The sequence below is a fragment of the Ranitomeya imitator genome, chromosome 2, assembly GCF_032444005.1.
Source record: "Ranitomeya imitator isolate aRanImi1 chromosome 2, aRanImi1.pri, whole genome shotgun sequence".
Lineage (NCBI taxonomy): Eukaryota > Metazoa > Chordata > Amphibia > Anura > Dendrobatidae > Ranitomeya > Ranitomeya imitator.
The window spans coordinates 22,550,661-22,576,192 of NC_091283.1; the positions used below are offsets into that span (position 1 = coordinate 22,550,661).

The window sequence follows — 25,532 nt, forward strand, 5'->3', positions numbered from 1 at the left end:
TTTTCCACTAAGGTTAGAATAGGGTTAGGGTTAGGGGTAGGGTTAGGGTATTTTCAGCCATTTTAACCCTAAAAAACTTCCTAGAAAACACACAGACTCTGCATAGAAAACTGCATCAAAAAACGCACCAAAAAAGCACCAAAAAAAGGACCTGCGTTTTCTGCCAAGAGCTGCGGTTTTTAGTCCTGAAAAAATAAGAGGGAAATCAGGAACGTGTGAACATAGCCTAAAGTGTCTGCGACATCGGAGGTCCCAAATACAGTGGGGGAAATATGTATTTGATTCACTGCTGATTTTACAAGATTTCCCACCTACAAAGAGTGGAGAGTTCTGTCATTTCTATCGTAGGTGCACTTCACCTGTGAGAGACAGAATCTAAGGGTAAAATCCAGAAAATCACATTGTAGGATTGTTACATACCGTAATTACCGTATTTTGCAGTTTATAAGACACACCCGAAATTTTGAGGACAAAAATAGGGAAAAAAAAGGTTTAATAAAATGGTGGCAATTCTTATAATCTGTGCGTCTTATTGCCCACTGGGGGTGGTGACTGCGGTAGAGTGGGGTCTCGGGGTCGTTGCTGGTAGAGGCAGGAGTGGGGCGATGCTGCGGACCCCAGGCTGGGAGGAAGAGGTGTTCGGAGATGCAACGCTGCGGGTGTTCGGTGGTGCGGGCCCCCACACTTCCATGGCTTACATTGAGGTGGACTCCAGGAAAATGGCTGCCTGGGGGGCATGCACAGATGGAGATCTCCTCTCCCGAAATTTTCTCTAGCATCAGATGCCGTACACTAGCGTGACTCCGGCCAAAGAAAGACTAACAGGTCTGAGAGAGCAGAATTCTTGCTGGTTGGTGATCAGATACTTATTTCATGCAATTTAATTATGTAACAATCATACAATGGGATTTTCTGGATTTTATTGTTAGATTCTGTCTCTCACAGGTGAAGTGTAGCTACGATAAAAATTACTGACCTCTCCATTCTTTGTAGGAGGGAAAACTTGCAAAATTGGCCGTGTATCAAATACTTATTTTCCTCACTGTATATAAAGTGTCTGCGAGATCTGAGATCCCAAATATATAACAAATAATATAAAGTCTCTGCCCGTCTCTTTAAAGTGCCGCGTGATCAGGATTGTGCTCCGTAACTACAGACAGCGTCAGGTCGGCGCCGTTATACTGATTACACTGATACCTGGTGATGAAATCTGTCTTGTGGTTGTTGTGTAATCTGTATTTTCAGTTAATGATATGCTCGTGCCCCGGGGCAGGGCTGTGGATGGGGCTTTATGTGGTGCTCTGCTTACATAGTTATCTTAGTTATCTGTATCGTTTGACAGGTCACTGACCCCTCACAGACCTGCCTATTTTATATACTGAATATAATATGGTTAGATAAAAAATTCTGTGCAGCGCCTCCTCTCTGCGGCGCCCTATGCAGCGCCTTCTCTCTGCGGTTCCCTGTGCAGGGCCTCCTCTCTGCAGCGTCCTGTGCAGCGCCTCCTCTCTGCAGCACCCTGTGCAGCGCATCGTCTCTGCGGCGCCCTATGCAGCGCCTTCTCTCTGCAGCGCCCTGTGCAGCACCTCCTCTCTGCGGTGCGCTGTGCAGCGCCTCCTCTCTGCGGTGCCCTGTGCAGCACCTCCTTTCTGCAGCGCCTCCTCTCTGCAGCGCCCTGTGCAGCACCTCCTCTCTGCAGCGCCCTGTGCAGCACCTCCTCTCTGCGGCGCCCTGTGCAGCGCCTCCTCTCTGCAGCGCCCTGTGCAGCGCCTCCTCTCTGCAGCGCCCTGTGCAGCGCCTTGTCTCTGCGGTGCCCTGTGCAGCACTTCCTCTCTGCAGCGTCCTGTGCAGCGCCTCCTCTCTGCAGCGCCCTGTGCAGCGCATCGTCTCTGCGGCGCCCTATGCAGCGCCTTCTCTCTGCAGCGCCCTGTGCAGCACCTCCTCTCTGCGGTGCCCTGTGCAGCGCCTCCTCTCTGCGGTGCCCTGTGCAGCACCTCCTTTCTGCAGCGCCTCCTCTCTGCAGCGTCCTGTGCAGCACCTCCTCTCTGCGGCGCCCTTTGCAGTGCCTTGTCTCTGCAGCGCCCTGTGCAGCACCTCGTCTCTGCGGCGCCCAGTGCAGCGCCTCCTCTCTGCGGTGTCCTGTGGAGCACCACCTCTCTGCAGCGCCCTTTGCAGTGCCTTGTCTCTGCAGCGCCCTGTGCAGCACCTCGTCTCTGCGGCGCCCTGTGCAGCACCTCCTCTCTGCAGCGCCCTGTGCAGCGCATCATCTCTGTGGCGCCCTGTGCAGCCTCTCCTCTCTGCAGCGCCCTTTGCAGTGCCTTGTCTCTGCAGCGCCTTGTCTCTGCAGCGCCTTGTCTCTGCGGCGCTCCTCTGTGATGAGGGGGAGAACGTCCCTCCCAGTTTCCAGGTTTTTAGCCTTTTCCCTTCTCTCGTAGTTTGAGCTTCGTCAGCGGCAGCAGAGATGGCACCGCACGGATCTGGCAATATCAGCAGCAGGAATGGAGGATGATTGTGCTGGACATGAACACCAGGATGGCCGGGTAAGAGGCGCCGCTGCTCACCAGCAGTTACCGCAGACGATGCCGGGGCCGCAGCTCATCAGTCTGCTCATTGCCTTCACAGGAGCAACGTGTCCAACCCGGAGGATAAAGGGGCCAAGCTGAAAGTCACCATGGTGGCCTGGGACCGCTCCGACACCACGGTCATCACCGCCGTCAACAACTTACTATTAAAAGTGTGGAATTCGCACAGCGGACAGCTCCTCCACGTCTTATCTGTGAGTAGATGCTACAGTATTACTTAAGTTAGGGGCACGGATCATGGAGGGTCCCAGAGGTCAGACCACCATAGGTCAGAGTGCTTCCTTACCCCAGCCATGACTTGGCAATAGATCTTAATCCTATGATGAAAATGTCTGGAATTTTCTATTTCTCAGTTTTTCACCAAATTTAAGACCTCTGCTTGCTGTCGGTGAATTGGACCTTTCCGTCTCCCGTTCCGTGTCCCGCACAGCTGATTACAGTGCACCCCGTAGACTATCCTGTGAGTTGTCCGGGACTCCCAGGCTCTGATTTTCGCTGGCACACTGTAACACCCGCTCAGCTCTGTGAGGAGGATCAGGTCGGTTTTTCTCTTTTGCTGACGGCAAGCAGAGGTCTTGAAAATGTTTCAGAATTGGCGTGCTGTGTCCTGATCACTGCCGTGTCTCTGCAGGGTCACGACGATGAGGTCTTCGTCCTGGAAGCTCACCCCTTCGACCCCAGGATCCTCATCTCCGCCGGTCACGATGGGAATATTTTTGTCTGGGATCTGGAGAAAGGAACGAAGATCCGGAATTATTTTAACATGGTGAGAAGCGCTGGCGGCTGTGGGGGAGCGAGATCGTGGATAAAGGGGCGCACCACTCACACGTTTTCAGGGGTACACCGCTCACTTGCACTAATAATTGATAGTTTGGGACGATGCGGGGGGCAGAGACTGCTTTGCCTCGGCAGCATCAGAGGAGCACAGAGGGACTGGAGGTACGTGGCTCTGGACAGCTTCAGAGCAGCGCTCTCAAGGCTTACCTAGGATCCCAGCCACCTCTGATAGGCTCCAGAAGTGGCCGGCAATCAGACAAATATCTCTAAAGTTTTATAATAAAAGTAAATTGCAAAGTTTTTGCTTATTTATGAAGATTTTACAATTTTAACAATCTAGGAAAATTAAATGAAATGTTCTTCCGCTATCCCACAGACTGTCTGTATTAGTCGCCCGGTGTCAGAGCACTGCTTGCTGTCAGTGAATACACCGTGCGGTCCTCGCCCGGCTCTGGGGTCGCTGCTGGGTGTTGTAATGCTCTCCTGTGTTTCAGATCGAGGGTCAGGGACACGGCGCCGTGTTTGACTGCAAGTTCTCTCCTGACGGGCAGCACTTTGCCTGCACCGACTCCCACGGTCACCTCTTGTTGTTCGGGTTTGGGTGCAGTAAAACGTATGAGAAGGTGAGTCATCCATGGGAGAGAGCAGAAACCCGCCATTGTCTGCTGTATCACCCCCTCTCCCGTGTCTGCTGACGCCCGGCTTTCCCTGCAGATCCCTGAACAGATGTTCTTCCACACCGACTTCCGCCCGCTGATTCGAGACACCAATAACTACGTCCTGGATGAGCAGACCCAGCAGGCGCCGCACCTCATGCCCCCGCCGTTTCTGGTGGACGTAGATGGAAATCCGCATCCTACCCGCTACCAGCGCCTTGTACCAGGACGGGAGAACTGCAAAGATGAGCAGCTGATCCCGCAGCTCGGATACGTATCAAATGGTAAGGCCCCTTGTGCTCGGCCCCGGGGAGGCGTTTACTGGGGTTCACATACTTATTAATGTCACAGGTGCAGCAGTCTCTACGCTTCATCTGCTCCTGTCTTAGCACCCTGCTGTACATGTACGTCGCGGTCAGCGTGCGCATGTACGGAGCGGACTCTGGGGCTGCAGATGCCGGGTGGAATGCATTGCCGGCCGCCATCGCTGCTATCGAACTACTTAAATGCCGTTGTCTGTCTCTGACAGCTGCATTTTAATAGCACTGCCGCCTGTGCTGGAGCTCACTGGTGCCCCCCAACACCGTGCTGGAAGCCCCCATCGTATTGATCCTGTGAAACTTCGCTATAGGCTGAGACCACGGTTTATACCAAAATCTGCAATGCTCCGGTACGCCATTACATGGTGCAAGGAATCAAATCCTAAGGGGGCTAAAAAACAAGGATGAAAAAAGTTTTAAAAGAATATTAAAAAGTTCTTACATTTCTCCCTTTCTCCAAATGTTAAATTAAAAATACTGAAACACATATTTTTGGTTTCATGGCATCAATAAAGGTTTAGTCTATAAATATTTTTGAACTCCAATGAAAATCCCCAAAACTTCAGCTCAGTAGAAACAAACAAACCTTCTGAAGTCTTCTCCCACCTGCTCAGTGATTTCTTGTTTTCACCTTTTTGCCCCGCCGGGCTCCTCGCCCCCTCCTGCCGGGCTCCTCACCCCCTCCTGCCGGGCTCCTCACCCCCTCCTGCCGGGCTCCTCGCCCCCCTCCTGCCGGGCTCCTCGCCCCCCTCCTGCCGGGCTCCTCGCCCCCCTCCTGCCGGGCTCCTCGCCCCCCTCCTGCCGGGCTCCTCGCCCCCTCCTGCCGGGCTCCTCGCCCCCTCCTGCCGGGCTCCTCGCCCCCTCCTGCCGGGCTCCTCGCCCCCTCCTGCCGGGCTCCTCGCCCCCTCCTGCCGGGCTCCTCGCCCCCTCCTGCCGGGCTCCTCGCCCCCTCCTGCCGGGCTCCTCGCCCCCTCCTGCCGGGCTCCTCGCCCCCTCCTGCCGGGCTCCTCGCCCCCTCCTGCCGGGCTCCTCGCCCCCTCCTGCCGGGCTCCTCGCCCCCTCCTGCCGGGCTCCTCGCCCCCTCCTGCCGGGCTCCTCGCCCCCTCCTGCCGGGCTCCTCGCCCCCTCCTGCCGGGCTCCTCGCCCCCTCCTGCCGGGCTCCTCGCCCCCTCCTGCCGGGCTCCTCGCCCCCTCCTGCCGGGCTCCTCGCCCCCTCCTGCCGGGCTCCTCACCACCCCCCGGGCTCCTCGCCCCCTCCTGCCGTTCTGCTCGCCCCCTCCTGCCGGGCTCCTCGCCCCCTCCTGCCGGGCTCCTCGCCCCCTCCTGCCGGGCTCCTCGCCCCCTCCTGCCGGGCTCCTCCCACCCCCCGGGCTCCTCGCCCCCTCCTGCCGTGCTCCTCCCACCCCCCGGGCTCCTCGCCCCCTCCTGCCGTGCTGCTCGCCCCCCTCTGGGCTTCTCACCCCCAGTGTCTCCTCAGATGAGCCCTAGTCAGTTTCTACAGAGTCCCCACCATCCCTGGGGGCCATATCGGGGCTCTCACAGCCCAAGCGCACTTGTTAGAGGGGATTTCGTGACACCACAGAAAACATGGCAGGTTGTCACAATCCGAGCCCCCCAATGCTGCAGAGGTACAGGGGGTGTCTCCTCCAGCAAAGAGGAGCATCCGCCCGGTTCCCCCAATAATCAGGACACGTTGGAGCCGCGCGCTCCTGAAGAAGAATCTTCAGAAAATCCTGTAATTTCCTAATCTGTCCCCCAATCAGGTAATGGAGACGTGGTGGAGCAGGTCATCGGGCAGCAGACGGCCAGCCACGAGGAAAGCATCCTGGACGGTCTCATCCGAGAGCTGCAGAGAAACCAAGACCGGAGGCTGACGGAGGACGAGCCGCCCGGGGACGAGCCCCCATTTGTCAGAGCCGACTCCAGCAGCGGATGTGAGTTCTGATCATTCCTGCTACTTCTGTGTCGCGGTCACATATAATGTCTGTCCCCCTCCAATGTGATATTCACCACCCATGTCCAGGATAACCAGTTGTCAGCCCGTGGACAGACTTTACACCCCTGCTCTCATCCTTCAGTGAAGTCCACTACCATTAATGTACTGGTCACTCGTGTCGCCATCGTTACTTCTTCTTTTATTCCAGTTGTGAGGAGTCAAAGTCTGGATCTGTCATCACCACCTAATGTCGGCCTACGTCGCAGTGGACAGATCGAAGGCGTCCGACAAATGCACGACAACGCCCCGAGAAGCCAGATGGCGACCGAGCGAGATCTGATCGCATGGAGGAGGAGGGTGGTGGTGAATGAGCTGCATCCGGGCGTCAGCAGGTGATAGAAAGGGGTGGTACAAATGTGGGCTCACCAGTAAGAGACCTTCATTATACACTGTGTACATTACTGATCCTGAGTTACATCCTGTATTATACCCCAGAGCTGCACTCACTATTCTGCTGGTGCAGTCACTGTGTACATGCATTACATTACTGATCCAGAGTTACATCCTGTATTATACTCCAGAGCTGCACTCACTATTCTGCTGGTGCAGTCACTGTGTACATACATTACATTACTGATCCTGAGTTACATCCTGTATTATACCCCAGAGCTGCACTCACTATTCTGCTGGTGCAGTCACTGTGTACATACATTACTGATCCTGAGTTACATCCTGTATTATACCCCAGAGCTGCACTCACTATTCTGCTGGTGCAGTCACTGTGTACATGCATTACATTACTGATCCTGAGTTACCTCCTGTATTATACCCCAGAGCTGCACTCACTATTCTGCTGGTGCAGTCACTGTGTACATACATTACATTACTGATCCTGAGTTACATCCTGTATTATACCCCAGAGCTGCACTCACTATTCTGCTGGTGCAGTCACTGTGTACATACATTACTGATCCTGAGTTACATCCTGTATTATACCCCAGAGCTGCACTCACTATTCTGCTGGTGCAGTCACTGTGTACATGCATTACATTACTGATCCTGAGTTACCTCCTGTATTATACCCCAGAGCTGCACTCACTATTCTGCTGGTGCAGTCACTGTGTACATACATTACTGATCCTGAGTTACATCCTGTATTATACCCCAGAGCTGCACTCACTATTCTGCTGGTGCAGTCACTGTGTACATGCATTACATTACTGATCCTGAGTTACCTCCTGTATTATACCCCAGAGCTGCACTCACTATTCTGCTGGTGCAGTCACTGTGTACATACATTACTGATCCTGAGTTACATCCTGTATTATACCCCAGAGCTGCACTCACTATTCTGCTGGTGCAGTCACTGTGTACATACATTACATTACTGATCCTGAGTTACCGCCTGTATTATACCCCAGAGCTGCACTCACTATTCTGCTGCTGCAGTCACTGTGTACATACATTACATTACTGATCCTGAGTTACATCCTGTATTATACTCCAGAGCTGCACTCACTATTCTGCTGGTGCAGTCACTGTGTACAAACATTACATTACTGATCCTGAGTTACATCCTGTATTATACTCCAGAGCTGCACTCACTATTCTGCTGGTGCAGTCACTGTGTACATACATTACATTACTGATCCTGAGTTACAGCCTGTATTATACCCCAAAGCTGCACTCACTATTCTGCTGGTGCAGTCACTGTGTACATACATTACATTACTGATCCTGAGTTACATCCTGTATTATACTCCAGAGCTGCACTCACTATTCTGCTGGTGCAGTCACTGTGTACACACATTACATTACTGATCCTGAGTTACCTCCTGTATTATACTCCAGAGCTGCACTCACTATTCTGCTGGTAGAGTCACTGTGTACACACATTACTGATCCTGAGTTACATCCTGTATTATACTCCAGAGCTGCGCTCACTATTCTGCTGGTGCAGTCACTGTGTACAAACATTACATTACTGATCCTGAGGTACATCCTGTATTATACTCCAGAGCTGCACTCACTATTATGCTGGTGCAGTCACTGTGTACATACATTACATTACTGATCCTGAGTTACATCCTGTATTATACTCCAGAGCTGCACTCACTATTCTGCTGGTGCAGTCACTGTGTACATACATTACATTACTGATCCTGAGGTACATACTGTATTATACTCCAGAGCTGCACTCACTATTCTGCTGGTGCAGTCACTGTGTACATACATTACATTACTGATCCTGAGTTACATCCTGTATTATACTCCAGAGCTGCACTCACTATTCTGCTGGTGCAGTCACTGTGTACATACATTACATTACTGATCCTGAGGTACATCCTGTATTATACTCCAGAGCTGCACTCACTATTCTGCTGGTGCAGTCACTGTGTACATACATTACATTACTGATCCTGAGGTACATACTGTATTATACTCCAGAGCTGCACTCACTATTCTGCTGGTGCAGTCACTGTGTACATACATTACTGATCCTGAGGTACATACTGTATTATACTCCAGAGCTGCACTCACTATTCTGCTGGTGCAGTCACTGTGTACATACATTACATTACTGATCCTGAGTTACAGCCTGTATTATACCCCAAAGCTGCACTCACTATTCTGCTGGTGCAGTCACTGTGTACATACATTACATTACTGATCCTGAGGTACATACTGTATTATACTCCAGAGCTGCACTCACTATTCTGCTGGTGCAGTCACTGTGTACATACATTACTGATCCTGAGGTACATACTGTATTATACCCCAGAGCTGCACTCACTATTCTGCTGCTGCAGTCACTGTGTACATACATTACATTACTGATCCTGAGTTACATCCTGTATTATACTCCAGAGCTGCACTCACTATTCTGCTGGTGCAGTCACTGTGTACAAACATTACATTACTGATCCTGAGTTACATCCTGTATTATACTCCAGAGCTGCACTCACTATTCTGCTGGTGCAGTCACTGTGTACATACATTACATTACTGATCCTGAGTTACAGCCTGTATTATACCCCAAAGCTGCACTCACTATTCTGCTGGTGCAGTCACTGTGTACATACATTACATTACTGATCCTGAGTTACATCCTGTATTATACTCCAGAGCTGCACTCACTATTCTGCTGGTGCAGTCACTGTGTACACACATTACATTACTGATCCTGAGTTACCTCCTGTATTATACTCCAGAGCTGCACTCACTATTCTGCTGGTAGTCACTGTGTACACACATTACATTACTGATCCTGAGTTACCTCCTGTATTATACTCCAGAGCTGCGCTCACTATTCTGCTGGTGCAGTCACTGTGTACAAACATTACATTACTGATCCTGAGGTACATCCTGTATTATACTCCAGAGCTGCACTCACTATTATGCTGGTGCAGTCACTGTGTACATACATTACATTACTGATCCTGAGTTACATCCTGTATTATACTCCAGAGCTGCACTCACTATTCTGCTGGTGCAGTCACTGTGTACATACATTACATTACTGATCCTGAGTTACATCCTGTATTATACTTCAGAGCTGCACTCACTATTCTGCTGGTGCAGTCACTGTGTACATACATTACATTACTGATCCTGAGTTACATCCTGTATTATACCCCGGAGCTGCACTCACTATTCTGCTGGTGCAGTCACTGTGTACATACATTACATTACTGATCCTGAGGTACATCCTGTATTATACTCCAGAGCTGCACTCACTATTCTGCTGGTGCAGTCACTGTGTACATACATTACATTACTGATCCTGAGGTACATCCTGTATTATACTCCAGAGCTGCACTCACTATTCTGCTGGTGCAGTCACTGTGTACATACATTACATTACTGATCCTGAGGTACATACTGTATTATACTCCAGAGCTGCACTCACTATTCTGCTGGTGCAGTCACTGTGTACATACATTACTGATCCTGAGGTACATACTGTATTATACTCCAGAGCTGCACTCACTATTCTGCTGGTGCAGTCACTGTGTACATACATTACATTACTGATCCTGAGTTACATCCTGTATTATACCCCAGCGCTGCGCTCACTATTCTGCTGGGTCACTGTGCACATGTTGTGTCCTGTATTGCAGGGTGCAGGAGGACTGTCGATCTGCTAAGGGTGACACAGAGGTTCATCTGTACACTACAGAGAAGAGGAGGAAGCCGCCTCACCCGGTGCAGAGGGTACGCGGGCGGTTTGGCCGGGGTGTGGGGTCGGCCTGGTACCTGCAGAGCTGCTCATCGTGTCTCCTGTGCACTTTCTTCCAGAGTGAGTATCAGGTGTGCAGCGGCCGCTCCCTGCGGAGGGTCCAGAAGAAGCGGCCACATGCCTACCAGACCCGATCGAACATGGAGCACGATTCCCAGGCCAGCACTGCTACAACCAACGGGGAGGATTCCCAGAGCTCTGCGGAGGTATCTGCTCTACAAGGACATGGAGGGGAGAGTGGGACCGGGGCAGGGTGGTGTCCGCGCAGCAGTTAGCAAGGCTTCATCATTGTGGAATGAAAAGCTCTGCAGATCATTAGACTTTGATGAAATTCCTTGTTGTTTTCTGCTTGCACTGCTGAGGTTAGTTACAGTGTGTCAGCAGCTGCTCCCTTCCTTATGGACTCGCAGACATTTTTGCTTTCTTTCCACTTGCAGGATGAAGAATCGCGTCCGTCCAGTGATGGATCAGATGGGGAAGTGGCCGCACCATGGCAAACTGAGAGCTCCTCCAGGTACTCCCATCAGTCACTGCCTATAGTGGGATGATGGTGGTGGTAGTGGGTCACCGTCTCAACCAGTGGGCATCAGAAATGTAATTGGGAGGGGGAGGACGTCGCCTGCCGTCATTTGTGGATAAGAGGAGGACGTCACCTGTACGTGATGCGTCTCCTCCATCGCCCGCTGTGATGTACCTCGCACATTGGGGGAAGGCTGTCACCCGCTGTGATAGTCGTCTCATCACCTAATGGATAGGTCTCCCCATTACTAAGCTGTGGGCTTGATGTCACCTCACAATACAAAGGTGTCATCAACCCCACAAGTATGAACCCCCACTTGCCACCGCTACAGGGCGAGTGGGAAGAGCGAGGCTAAGCGCCAGATTTGGCACCTCTTATAGACACACCTTTTCTGGGGCGGCAGAGAGCTGATGTTTTCAGTCTGGTAGGGGCCAATATCCATGGCCCCTTCCTAGGCTATTAATATCAGCTCGCAGCTGTCTGCCTAGTCTTTGCTGGTTAGATTTCTCTATCGCCTCATTGGGGGACACAGGAAACCATGAGTGTATGCTGCTGCCACTAGGAGGCTGACACTATGCAAATAAAAAAGTCAGCTCCTCCTCTGCAGTGTACACCCTACCGACAGGAAGTAGGATATTCAGTTTAGCTTAGTGTCAGTAGGAGGTGGACACGGGTCGTTCATTAGACCCTTATCTACCTCAATGTGCGTCGTTTTCTTTCAGGTTTTCCGGAAGGGATACAGGGTGAACAGTCACACCTGTAGTCCCACAAAGCGGACTATGAGTACGGCGTGTACTGCCACCCCGTATCCTCATAGATACCTCTCCAGGACCAAGAGCCTAGCACACAAGCGTGCTCAGAAGTCCGGTCCTGGCTCCGTCCCCCACCCACTCGCCCACCAGAGCCTGTCGGTTGGAGGTGACGAGGACGTCCACCATTGGCTCCATGGACGTCTCATTCCCCTCAGGTTAGTAACTGCGTGGGATGTTTAGGTGAGTATTTTCCCCTCCCATTCCCAGATCACTCGCAGTGTGGGGGAGAAGATGTCCCTTTGGAAATGCACGATTTTTACCTTTATTTTTATGAGGGGTCCCAGTGCCAGCCACACGGGCAGAATCTCTTCGCACGGCGGCCTTTCAGGCCACGCTCCCTCCTAGCTGCAGAAGGCTAGGGATGGTGGATCTGTCTCCTCCTTCGGCGGCCGCAGTGCTCTCCCTGCAGCCGCGAGGTCTTCTCATACGGCGCGACAGCCTGACAGGCTGCCGCGCCACTTCCCCTGCGCCCACACCACTCGGCGGCTGCAGTGCGTCCTGTGTCTGCGCGGCGGCCTTGGCAGGCTTCCGCGCTGCTTAGTCCCTGCGGCTCACTGCTCCGGCGCTGCGGTTCTCTTTTCCGGCGGCGCTGGCCCCTAATTTAGGTCCCGGCTTCGGCCGGGGCCTACATCCGGTGCCGCGACTCTGCCACTTCCGGTTTGTTCGGGCGGGCTTTTCTCCCGCCCGACAACCTTCTCCCCGCATTCTCCGCCCACCGGCGCCATCTTGGTGCTCCCACTACAGGCGGTTTGCTCTGTCCCCATTTCTATACAGAGCGGCTAGCTCCGCCCACTACTCCCAGCCGCCACATTCGGCCAGGGATCACAGCTATTGTGCTGGGGAGCGTTCTCCTCCGGACCCGGTGGCTGTTCGGGGGCCCTCCCCTCCCCCCCTCCCCCTTTTGATCTACGTGCTGGTCCTTTCCAACCAGTGTGTTCTGCACCGGCCGGGTTCCCCGCCTCCATCTTCATGCTGGTGCCCTGGACCTGTGTCCTAATACTTGTCACAGTTAACAACCTTGGAGCAGACTACAGGACACTACACCTGCTGTGAGTAGCGCTGCTTAGCTGTTTGGCCCTCCTCTCTGCATCTCTCCTGTTCCCCTAACCTTCTGGCATTCCTTAGTAGGTATGCTTACCATGCCTAATCCTATAGGAGGGTGTTCTCGTCCTCCTTTCATGCAAGCCGGTCACTGGTGTAATTATATTCTATAACCGTGCAGACCCGTGCAGCCACTGGCGTAATGCAGTCACTGGTGTAATACGTAATAGTACTCTAAAGCAGTCAATGGTATATCAGTACTCTAGACCCATGCAGTCACCGGCGTAATGTGTAATAGTCCTCTGGAGCCGCGCAATCATTGGCGTAGTAGCTCTCTAGAGCCGTCACTGGCATAGTAGTACTAAAGCCGTGCAGTCTCTGGTGTAATAAGTGCCCTAGAGCCGTGCAGTTACCAGCGGGGTTTGGTAGTATGCCCCACGCTGCCGTCATCTGTGCCACGGTCCGCCCCTCACCCTCCACAGGGAGATGGACCATTATAAAGCCTGCCATATGGCGTTCTCTTCATAGAGGTTTCAGTTGCACATTTCTCCTTGGAGTCTCTGCTGTTGTGATTTCTGCTATTGCAGACCTGTGCCTTGATTTTCAACGGTGGGAGCCTCAGCTATTTCTCTACACACAGCGATGCTAGAGCCCTGGCATTTCAAACGCTTCCATTTCTCCTGCTCACAGGCACCCGCCCTCCATCTTCCTGCAGCCCCCTCCGGATGCAACCATTACACTGCTCTAAGCAGAGAGAGGAGCTGCTCCTACCCACTGCACGACTGCAGTGTTCAGACCTGACTTCCAGCTGGTTAAGAGTCCGTATTTCCCAGCAACGTCTGCTGTGGCTCAGTGGATAAAGAATCTGACCACAGATCGCAGGCGCAAAGGTTTGAACTCAGGTGCACAACAGAGAGTAGTGTTTTGGCTCTCTGTTGACAAGCCTACTATTCTACCTTCAGGAGAATGAGCATGGCAGGACATACTTCAAGACAGACTCCGTGCTGCGGCTTACTACACGGAAGCTGTTATTCTGCATAAGGCCGTCAGGTATCATGACCTAGACCGCAACACAGAATCAACTCTCGCCTATACCCTTCTCCAGGGTTCTCCCGTACTCTATCTGCCATAGTCGCAGGATACCAGGAGCCGATCGCAACAGTACTCTATCTGCCATAGTCGCAGAATACCGAGAGCCGATCGCAGCAGTACTCTATCTGCCATAGTCGCAGAATACCGAGAGCCGATCGCAGCAGTACTTCCTCTGCCATAGTCGCAGAATACCGAGAGCCGATCGCAGCAGTACTTCCTCTGCCATAGTCGCAGAATACCGAGAGCCGATCGCAGCAGTACTTCCTCTGCCATAGTCGCAGAATACCGAGAGCCGATCGCAGCAGTACTTCCTCTGCCATAGTCGCAGGATACCAGGAGCCGATCGCAACAGTACTCTATCTGCCATAGTCGCAGAATACCGAGAGCCGATCGCAGCAGTACTCTATCTGCCATAGTCGCAGGATACCAGGAGCCGATCGCAGCAGTACGCTATCTGCCATAGTCGCAGAATACCGAGAGCCGATCGCAGCAGTACTCTATCTGCCATAGTCGCAGGATACCAGGAGCCGATCGCAGCAGTACTTCCTCTGCCATAGTCGCAGGATACTGAGCCAATCGCAGCAGTACTCTATCTGCCATAGTCGCAGAATACCGAGAGCCGATCGCAGCCGTACGCTATCTGCCATAGTCGCAGAATACCGAGAGCCGATCGCAGCCGTACGCTATCTGCCATAGTCGCAGAATACCGAGAGCCGATCGCAGCAGTACTCTATCTGCCATAGTCGCAGGATACCAGGAGCCGATCGCAGCAGTACTCTATCTGCCATAGTCGCAGAATACCGAGAGCCGATCGCAGCAGTACTCTATCTGCCATAGTCGCAGGATACCAGGAGCCGATCGCAGCAGTACTTCCTCTGCCATAGTCGCAGGATACTGAGCCAATCGCAGCAGTACTCTATCTGCCATAGTCGCAGAATACCGAGAGCCGATCGCAGCCGTACGCTATCTGCCATAGTCGCAGGATACCGGGAGCCGATCGCAGCAGTACTTTATCCGCCATCCAGGTTTCACACGCACCACCTTCCAGGTAGAGTATGTTATTTGAAACGGATCAGTCGTGTCTTGGATTAACCACCGCAGTGGTTCCGGCGTTCTGTACTGTATTCAGGTAAGTCAGGTGCACTCCCCTACTCCTCCCGTCGATTGCAGCAGTGCTATCCGCTATCCAGGTTTTAGATGTCATCTTCCAGACACATTGTCAATACCTGCCGTCGGCCCAGTGGATTAGACGTGCCCGAGATCGATTGCTGCATTGGTCCTGCTCTTTTGATCTAGAGTCAGGTATGTCAGAAACGCCCTCTATCACTCTCTTAAGGGTCTTTTGCAGCATCTGCCTAGGCTCCCCTTTAGTCACCACTCAGAGAGAGGTGCCCGGTATTTATCACTTCTGGTTGGGTGCCGCCGCAGTTACAATCCGCATTCAGGTGAGTCAGAGGCGCAACTTTTATCGTGTGCTTCACGTTCAATAACGTCTGTGGTCTATTAGCAGCTAAACAGAACATCTACCACGTACTTCAAGGCGGATCTCGGTGCCACAGGATGGACCTCAGTGGCAGCATAAGTGGCCAGTCCACTTTCAGGTAGGTCGGACTCGCCGGTGTCAGGTACCGACTGGTTGCAGTTTTTCTTCAGCCACGCACTGGGCCTTAATTGCGTGTTGCTCCCCAGGGACCTTTTCTCTCCATTCGGTTATTCGGGCCTACCACCAACTATCCAGTAGGTCAGTTTACAGTGCTGTCCTAGATCTATCTGCACTATCCAGTGCGTTACTCCTATCATATAGGATTTACAGTATTATACGTTCTGGATGTCTTTTATGGAGTCAGAGCCCATATAATACCTTGACCCAGGATTGTTAACAGCACTATCCTAGGGGCCTTTGAACTACCTCAATACAGAGCTTCCTATTTATGTGTCTGTACTTAACTCTTTTTTCTTACAGACACTGGATTCAACCCCGAGCAGCTCCAGGATTTTATTTCCGACTGTGGCAGGAACAGGTTCTTCCACCTCGGATAGGAATTGGATCTTACTCCATGCAAGCATCGTCCAGTGTACAAGTCTGCTATACGCCTGGATCCAATGATGGGTTTTTGTGATAATACGTGCCTTCCTTCAGCAGGATTCGTATCCCTTTCACTGTTATCCTCGTTTGTGTGTATCTTATACTTACGTAAGTAGATCCACACACTTCCATCCTCTCCCCGTTCCAGAGGGTCCGGGACGGATAGGGTCACTCATGTCGTCATAGGTAAGGATCTTCCTTTTGGCAGTCAAGTTTTGTTTTGTTTTTTTTCTGGGGCCTATGTACTCCTTCTAGGGCCAACCTGCCATGGAATTGACATACTCCAGGTTTTCCATGGACTCTCCTCCCTTGACTGCTCATGTCCGATTGTGCCTATCAATGCCCATCTTGTCATGCTTTCTAGCAGGTTCCCAGCACCCTACTCTCAAGTCTTTTCTTGTCATTTCAATGTAATGGTCTTTTCTGGGTTTTCTCTTGGAATCCTTAGTTCAACAGTTCCAAAGAGGGAAGCGTCTCGGTTTTCCTATATTCCCTCTCTCCTGAGCTTACTGCGAACTGGACCTCTTCTCCGTCTCTGGACCTTTCAGTTTCCAGCTTTTCCACCGATACAGTCCTCCTCTCCAACAGAGAACATCCCTCAAGGATACCAACGACGGACTAATAGTCCATGGCAAGGTCGACCATTGAAGTGTCCGCCGCTACATTGTACCCTACCTTTGTCTCCACCTAGACAGCAAGGTTTATAGATGCATGGGCTAAGCTGCTCCATCAGGGCATCCTTCATGGAGTCCGATCGGAGAAAATCGCTGTCCTTGTGGACTAATTTATTCCTGCAGGAAGTACATGGTATCCGTCCCCGCGGATGCAGGTGCTGCTTGGACCTCTAGCTATAGGGTGCCCTTCCGAAGGATCTTTTTGCTTAAGGCGTGACAGGACTTATCCTCTAGGAAGTCCCTCACAGCTTGCCTTCCGAGGGTTTCCGTCAGTTTGTCTCCAACTTGAACCAATAATTAAGGGGGTCATCGGAGGGACAGGGTCCTCCTTGGACCGCGTGTGCTTTCCTTTATTTTATGGAAGCCTTTATCCAGGTCTTCCTTTTTTCTTCAAGACATCGGACACTCCTGCATTTTTGCGAGGGGCGAGTCCTTTTTCGTTTTATACCTTCTTTTTAGGCTCTCAACCACTTCCAGAGTCTGTGGCAGCAGTTTTGTACATTCTGTGGATCACAGGTTCAGTACTCTGCCCTTACCTTGCCGAGGTTCTCCATGGTTCTGTTCATCATTCTTGATTCCCTTCCCTTCGTCCTGCTCGGACTCATCCTTTGTAGCGTTCTCTCATCACACTACCGGTCAGGGCGAGGTACGTCTACTCAGCTAAGGCCCCGTTTTCAGTATAGGGCTCGGCGTAGAGAGGCCCTCCGGCCTCCAAATCGACGTATGCCCGCAAAATCCGGTCAGCAATGTTTAGATTTACCAGGTCAGAGCAGTGCTCCTCTTTCCAGTTTTTAAGGCGCACTCTACCCGGGCAGCGGGCGCCTCCCGGCCGTGCACATATAGGGCCTCTGCCTTGCACATCTACAGACCGATGATCGGTCCTCCACATGTTCGCGAATCTTCCATGCCTAGCTTAGGCGTATGCCGGCTTAGGTAGGAAGACCTTGCAGGCGACGGTGGTGAGTTCCTCTGACCTAGATTGGAGTTGACTGCTGTTCCCGCCCCAGGGACTGCTTTGGGACGTCCCATGGTTTCCTGTGTCCCCCAATGAGGCGATAGAGAAAACAGGATTTTTGGTTGCTTACCGTAAAATCTGTTTCTCGGAGCCTTCATTGGGGGACACAGCACCCTCCCAAGTTGAACAGCTCTGTTTATTGTGTTATACTGTTAACGTTTGAGTTCTTTGAACACTCTTTGAGTGTTTGAAACTGTTAATCTGTACAGCGCTGCAGAATTTGCTGGCGCTAGATGAATATAGAGTATTATTATTATATTATTATTATTCTTTCTCTTTTACACGTTGCTTCTCCTACTGCTTTCTCACTAACTGAATATCCTACTTCCTGTCGGTGGGGTGTACACTGCAGAGGAGGAGCTAACTCTTTTATTTGCATAGTGGCAGCAGCATACACCCATGGTTCCTGTGTCCCCCAATGAAGGCTCCGAGAAACAGATTTTACGGTAAGCAACCAAAAATCCTGTTTTTATATGGGGACCCTATGTCAATTTTTTTCTGGGTCCCCCTGTAAAACCAGTAAAGGCTAAGCAAACAGCTGTGAGCTGCTATTAATAGCCTGGGAACCTTTATGACTATTGGCTCCTTCCCAGAATATTAACATCAGCACCCAGCCATTGGCTTTCCCTCTGCTGGTTATTTAAAATTATGCGAGAGCCCACGCAAATTTTGTTGTTTTTTTTTTTCTTTAAAATTAGCAGTTGCTGTCTGGTTACAGCCTATGTACATTTGTTCTGTTAAAGCTCCTACATAGGCTGGTGTGTGTGTGACTGACTTACTGCCATAGGCCGGTTTCACATTAGCGTTTCTATGCGCAGCGTAGGCCTGTGTTCTTCTTTCCTTAAGATCTGCATAGATCCGCATTCGTCTTGTGTACCTATATTTAACATTGTGCATCCCCGTGCGTTGCTTTGATGTGCCCGCCGAACGCAACATGTCCCTGCGTACACAATATTAAATATAGGTACGCAAGACGCATGTGGATCTATGCGCAGACCTACGCTGTGCACAGAAACACTAATGTGAAACCGGCCTTAGCGATTAAGTTGTTGGGCTGACACCTTTTCATTGCTAAGCCTAGGGCTTGGTGTCAATGACAGCTGCTGACACCAAGGCCTAATCCCATTACCCTGATGCTACTGCATCAGCATGAAAAAGGCGGTGTTGAACAAAAAAATTACATCACAAAGCTTTTTTTTTTTTTTTTTTAAATCTTTTTAGCTCAAAAAAGCTTTCATTGCTGTTCAAAAACGCATACAAAAAAAATGCGTGTTTTTTTTCCGCAGCGTTTTTCCTGCCTAGAGATGCAGAAATCTTGCAAGCAAATACTCAACATGCGCACATAGCCTTAACAGTTCCTTGTAGGACATAGTTTGCAGTCCGCTCACCATCCTGGTCGCTCTTCGTCTTTTTTAAAATGTGGGGCCCAGAACTGGACACAATATTCCAGATGAGGCCTGACCAAGGAGGAGTAGAGGGGGATAATTACTGCACGTCATCTAGACTCTATGCTTCTTTTAATACAGCCTAGAACTGTGTTTGCCTTTTTGCTGCTGCATCACACTGTTGACTCCTGTGCAGTCTGTGATCTGTTAGTATACCCAAGTCTTTTTCACACGTGCTGTTACTTAGTTCTGTTCCTCCCATTCCTATCTTGTAGCGACACCTCCAGCGATTACTCGGACTGGACGGCAGATGCCGGTATTAATCTTCAGCCTCCAAAAAGACAAACGCGACAGACAACGCGGAAGATGTGCAGCAGTTCTGAGGACGAGAACACCAAAGAGGAAGAGCGGCAGAGGAAGCGCAAGCAAACCCGGAGAAAAGTGCTCACAGTTGGGTTTTCATTAGCTGAAGTTTGTTCTGCTGATCCTGGGAAAGCTGGCTGACCGCACGGGCATCACTGAGACGCCTGTAACGGTCGCCCATCTTTCCCAGGCTCCTGAGTGGTAGATCAGTGATTATATGGGGGTCTTAATGCTGAATGACTAATGTTAGGGGTCTCCCCAGTGACTTTGGGGGCTTTTCCTCCAATGACTTCTCTTCTCTGAATCTCCTCAGAAGCAGAGCGAGTTGATGGCTATGGATGGGGAGCCCAGTGAGGAGTGGATCCCGCCCCAGTGGATCCTGGATACCATCCCCCGTCGCTCTCCTTTTGTCCCTCAGATGGGAGACGAGGTATTTGGGACTTCTGTCACTTCTGATTATGATTCTGCAGAGTTTTAGCTGTGGTGGAATGGTGGAACTAGAAGTCCCAGCATTCCCCTACAGTGTGCAGCGATTGTCCACCGACGTCAGCAGAGATTCGTTCACAGAGCTTCACACTGCCACTGTCTTCCCCCCATGCTTTACCCTGCAGGTCTGTCTTGTTCATAAGGAAATATTCCTTTAAACCCCGGCTGAGTGGATGCTGCCGATTATTTGCTGTGATTTCTGGGAGTATCATGGCCGCCCGTCTAGTGGCAGCTTCTCTGGATGTTACATTGGGGGCATCTTCCTGCCTCTATGGCAGTGTTTCTCAACTCCGGTCCTCAAGACCCCACAACAGGTCATATTTTCAGGATTTCCTTAGTATTGCACAGGTGATGGAATTAATGTTTGAGCAGGTGATGAAATTATGACCCGTGCACTACTAAGGAAATCCTGAAAACTGGACCTGTTGGTGGCTCTTGAGGGCTGGAGTTGAAAAAACAGGCTCTATGGGGGTCTTATTCACTTGTGTGATTTGGGGGTTTCTCCACTTTGTTGCAAGTTTTCTTCTCTCATCGTTGTCATTTCTCTTATGCTTCTCCCGTGCAGGTCATCTATTTCAGGCAAGGACATGAAGCGTACGTGCGCGCCGTGAAGAAGGCGAAAATCTACAGCGTCAACATGCAGAAGCAGCCGTGGAACAAGACCGAGCTCAGGGTAATGGTCCGCGGGGAACTGTAGGCGCTGCTGCCTCAGATCTGGACAAGATTCCCTGCGTTCCCCTGGTGGTTCCTCCTGTTATCACTTGGTGGATCCCCCCCAATTTCCCTTGTGGCGCCCATGCATTCCCCTGTTGAATTCCACGATCCCCCCACCCCACCCCCCCCTCCAAGGGGGGAGGATCCACGCTCCCTGGGTGGATCCCCACATGGCTTCCCTGGTGGATCCTCCTGTTATCACTTGGTGGATTCCAATCCCCCCCGAATCTCTCCCCCCACCCGGCTTTCCCTTGTGGCGCCCCTGCATTCCCCTGGTGAATTCCACGATCCCCCCCCCCCCTCTCCAGGGTGGGGAGGATGCACGCTCCCTGGGTGGATCCCCACACGACTTCCCTGGTGGATTTCCTCCTTGTGGATGACATATCAGCTAAACGTCCCCCAGTCAGTCGCCATCTCCCTGATATATTCACTTCCTTCCACAGGAACAAGAAGTCTTGAAAGTTGTGGGGATCAAGTATGAGGTCGGACCCCCCACACTGTGCTGCCTAAAGCTCGCCTTCCTGGACCCCACATCCGGCCAGATGAGTGGAGAGGCGTTCTCACTCAAGTAAGTGACATGAGCCCCCAACACTGAGACCCCGGCGTAGGACTGTCGGGGTCATTGTGGTGGTGATAGACTGGTGAAGCTGATGCTTTGCACTGCAGCTCTGCTCCCTTAGGACAATGCTGATGGGTGACTGCAGTTAATCTACATTATATACTGTAGGGAGAGGTCGTCTGGAATCGGCCTCATGTCTCATTGGAGGCTCACGGTGCTGCCGCCTTTCCGCCATGCTTTACACTGCGGCTCCTTCGTCCATTCTCCGTGCAGCACACTGACCCACGGGCCTGAGATAGGAGGGAGGGTGGGAGCAGCGTCAGTCTTGGGGGTTTACTTTTTGCTTTTTCACTGTAGCGTCCGTCATGTGTAAAAGTAAAAAAAAAACTAAATGCACACCCGAAAATTGCATTGCATGGGGGTATAATGGGGGGAGGAGTATGATGAGGATGTATGACTGTGATCGATCTGTCTCCTCCTAGATATCACGATATGCCCGATGTCATTGACTTTCTCATCCTCCATCAGTTCTACAAGGAAGCGAAGGAGAGGAACTGGCAGATCGGTGGGTGATGCTTTCTGTATTGTGGGGTTTTCTGGTGTCTGTAGTTCCCACTGCTGTTGGGATTCATCCGCTAACGTCCCTTGGTCTGCAGGCGATCGCTTCCGCAGCATCATCGACGACGCCTGGTGGTTCGGAACGGTGGAGAGTCAGCAGCCCTTCCAGTTGGAATACCCCGACAGTCTGTTCCAGTGCTACAGCGTGCAGTAAGTCCATCCGTGAGATTGCCGCCGAGGAGGGAGGTGCTGCCGAGGAGGGAGGTGCCCCCGAGAGAGTGCCGCGGAGGTGCCGCCGAGGAGGGAGGTGCCCCTGGGAGAGTGCCGCCGAGGAGGGAGGTGCCCCCGGGAGAGTGCCGCCGAGGAGGGAGGTGCCCCCGGGAGAGTGCCGTCGAGGAGGGAGGTGCCCCCGGGAGAGTGCTGCCGAGTAGGGAGGTGCCCCCGGGAGAGTGCCGCCGAGGAGGGAGGTGCCCCTGGGAGAGTGCTGCCGAGGAGGGAGGTGCCCCCGAGAGTGCCGCAGAGGGTGGAGGTACCGCCGAGGAGGGAGGTGCCCCTGGGAGAGTGCCGCCGAGGAGGGAGGTGCCCCAAGAGAGTGCCGCCGAGGGCGGAGGTGCCGCCGATGAGGGAGGTGCTGCCGGGAGAGTGCCGCCGAGGATGGAGGCGCTGCCAGGGGTCTGACGGCGAGGATGGAGGCACTGCCAGGGGTGTGACGGCAAAGATGGAGGCGTCGCCGAGGAGGGAGGCGCGCTGCTGGGGGTGTGCTGCCGAGGATGGAGGTGTTGCCAAGGAGGGAGGTGCTGCCGAGGAGGGAGGAGCTGTCGGGGATGTGTGGCCGAGGATGGAGGCGTCGCCAAGGAGGGAGGTGCTGGCGAGGAGGGAGGCGTTGGCGAGGAGGGAGGCACTGCCAGGGGAGTGTCGCAGAGGAGGGAGGCACTGTCGGGGATGTGCCGCCGAGGATGGAGGTGTCGCCAAGGAGGGAGGCACTGCCGGGGAAGTATCGCTTATTTTCATGAATTTCAATGTTACATTTTTTCTTTTTTCAGTTGGGACAACAACGAAAAGGAAAACATGAGCCCTTGGGACATGGAGCCGATCCCTGAAGACAGTACGCTTGCTGTATACGATAAGTGAATGGCTGTACATGAGTGTGTACATGCCCCCCAGTGTGTGTGTGATCGCCCCCAAGTGTGTGCGTGCCCCCGAGTGTGTGTGTGATCGCCCTAAGTGTGTGCGTGCCCCCGAGTGTGTGTGTGAGAGCCCCCCAGTGTGTGTGTGTGTGTGTGTGTGCGTGCCCCTCAGTGTGTGTGCGCTCCCGAGTGTGTGCGAGTGCCGGTGACTTGGTGAGTGTGTGTGCACGGTGGAGGCCGGGGGTCTATAGGACACTTGCTATGTAGCCATTTGGTGATCTCCGCTCCACAGTATCTCTTCCGAATGAGGTTGGCGCCGGCGTCCCGGTCACCGCGGAGGAGCTGAACGATCTGCAGTATAAACCGCAGGAAGGAGAGTGGGGAGCGAAGTCCCGAGACGAAGTGTGTGAGCGGGTGATCCGGGGCATTGACCAGCTGCTCGCTCTCGGTGCGTGCCCCCTAAACTGTCCTGTATGTAGACGGCGGAGCGCACCGCAAGGACACTAACGATCATTTACTCTACCGCAGAATTCAGCAGCCCGTTCAGCGCGCCCGTGGACCTCCACGCCTATCCACTGTACTGCACGGTGGTCGCCTGTCCGACCGACCTGAGCTCCGTGAGGAAGAGGCTGGAGAGTCGCTTCTACAGGTGACAGCATACAGCGCACTCTGGGGCTAGGGGCCACGTGCCTGCACTCTCTGGGAGGGGGCCGCGTGCCTGCACTCTCTGGGAGGGGGGCCGCGTGCCTGCACTCTCTGGGAGGGGGGCCGCGTGCCTGCACTCTCTGGGAGGGGGGCCGCGTGCCTGCACTCTCTGGGAGGGGGCCGCGTGCCTGCACTCTCTGGGAGGGGGCCGCGTGCCTGCACTCTCTGGGAGGGGGGCCGCGTGCCTGCACTCTCTGGGAGGGGGGCCGCGTGCCTGCACTCTCTGGGAGGGGGGCCGCGTGCCTGCACTCTCTGGGAGGGGGGCCGCGTGCCTGCACTCTCTGGGAGGGGGCCGCGTGCCTGCACTCTCTGGGAGGGGGCCGCGTGCCTGCACTCTCTGGGAGGGGGGCCGCGTGCCTGCACTCTCTGGGAGGGGGGCCGCGTGACTGCACTCTCTGGGAGGGGGGGCCGCGTGCCTGCACTCTCTGGGAGGGGGGGGGGCCACGTGCCTCCGTCTCCGCTCACCGTCAGTGATATTATCTCCCCGTCTCCGCTCGCCATCAGTGATATTATCTCTCCGTCTCCGCTCACCGTCAGTGATATTATCTCACCGTCTCCGCTCGCCATCAGTGATATTATCTCACCGTCTCCGCTCACCGTCAGTGATATTATCTCACCGTCTCCGCTCACCGTCAGTGATATTATCTCTCCGTCTCCGCTCTCCATCAGTGATATTATCTCACCGTCTCCGCTCACCGTCAGTGATATTATCTCACCGTCTCCGCTCACCGTCAGTGATATTATCTCACCGTCTCCGCTCACCGTCAGTGATATTATCTCACCGTCTCCGCTCACCGTCAGTGATATTATCTCACCGTCTCCGCTCTCCATCAGTGATATTATCTCACCGTCTCCGCTCACCGTCAGTGATATTATCTCACCGTCTCCGCTCACCGTCAGTGATATTATCTCACCGTCTCCGCTCACCGTCAGTGATATTGTCAAGGTAAAAATATACGTCTTTATACTCTTTGTACTTTTATATATATTCTTATGCTGTGAAACAATAAGTTTTTCCCTTTGCTTGCCACATGCAAATTTAACTGTATTTAAGATGGCTGCCAGTATTCACCTTTGCCCCACTTTCAGGCTGAAGGAACCAGTTGCACATTCCAGAAGGACAAGTAACATTTCTCTGGAATTCGAAACTGGACAAGATGTGGACAAAGGAAGATTCATCAGATGACGTCAGGCCAACCAGAAGGACTGAATACTAGATACATTGCTTAACCCCCGCCTATCCCCGCCCTCTGCACACCTTACCCCAATAGATCATGTAATATTGTGTTTTAGGAAATAAAGTTCAGTAGTTGCTGTGAGGTTACCACTACGTGTGGAAGCATAAGCAGACTCTGAGTTTGAACCAGCATTATGTCTGACTCATTCTTCACTTCGGTACCACTGCTTTAAATCTGATTTGGAATGACTGGTGGATGAAGGGTATTGTCGTGACGACCCCGACAATTTGGCGCCCAACGTGGGGCGCCAAATTGTCGGGGTCGTCACGACAATACCCTTCATCCACCAGTCATTCCAAATCAGATTAGGAGCATGTTGGTACCGGATAAGAATGAGTCAGACACAATGCTGGTTCAAACTCATAGCATGCTCGTGTGTCCACACGTAGTGGGAACGTCACAGCAACAACTGACTTTATTTCCTAAAACACAATATTACATGATCTATTGGGGGAAGGTGTGCAGAGGGCGGGGTTAGGCGGGGGTTAAGCAATGTATCTAGTATTCAGTCCTTCTGGTTGGTCCTGACGTCATCTGATGAATCTTCCTTTGTCCACATCTTGTCCACATCGCTTTAAGTATCATTTCCAGAGAAATGATACTTGTCCTTCTGGAATGTGTAGCTTGTTCCTTCAGCCGAGTGAAA

General features: G+C 52.5%; 1 protein-coding gene across 2 annotated transcripts in view; it reads left to right on the forward strand.

Moving 5' to 3' along the window:
* Positions 1–25,532, forward strand: part of BRWD3 (bromodomain and WD repeat domain containing 3) — a 55,513-nt gene that overhangs the window by 18,551 nt on the left and 11,430 nt on the right. For both annotated transcript variants that reach the window (XM_069746129.1, XM_069746130.1), the window contains 19 exons: positions 2,436–2,540; positions 2,623–2,776; positions 3,214–3,348; positions 3,854–3,982; positions 4,074–4,299; positions 6,099–6,269; positions 6,480–6,663; positions 10,393–10,486; positions 10,571–10,717; positions 10,949–11,025; positions 19,412–19,586; positions 19,813–19,929; positions 20,551–20,658; positions 21,143–21,267; positions 21,741–21,823; positions 21,915–22,026; positions 22,860–22,921; positions 23,236–23,391; positions 23,472–23,592. In XM_069746129.1, the coding sequence (XP_069602230.1) occupies positions 2,436–2,540; positions 2,623–2,776; positions 3,214–3,348; positions 3,854–3,982; positions 4,074–4,299; positions 6,099–6,269; positions 6,480–6,663; positions 10,393–10,486; positions 10,571–10,717; positions 10,949–11,025; positions 19,412–19,586; positions 19,813–19,929; positions 20,551–20,658; positions 21,143–21,267; positions 21,741–21,823; positions 21,915–22,026; positions 22,860–22,921; positions 23,236–23,391; positions 23,472–23,592 (2,481 nt within the window). The remainder of the gene's footprint in view (positions 1–2,435; positions 2,541–2,622; positions 2,777–3,213; positions 3,349–3,853; positions 3,983–4,073; positions 4,300–6,098; positions 6,270–6,479; positions 6,664–10,392; positions 10,487–10,570; positions 10,718–10,948; positions 11,026–19,411; positions 19,587–19,812; positions 19,930–20,550; positions 20,659–21,142; positions 21,268–21,740; positions 21,824–21,914; positions 22,027–22,859; positions 22,922–23,235; positions 23,392–23,471; positions 23,593–25,532) is intronic.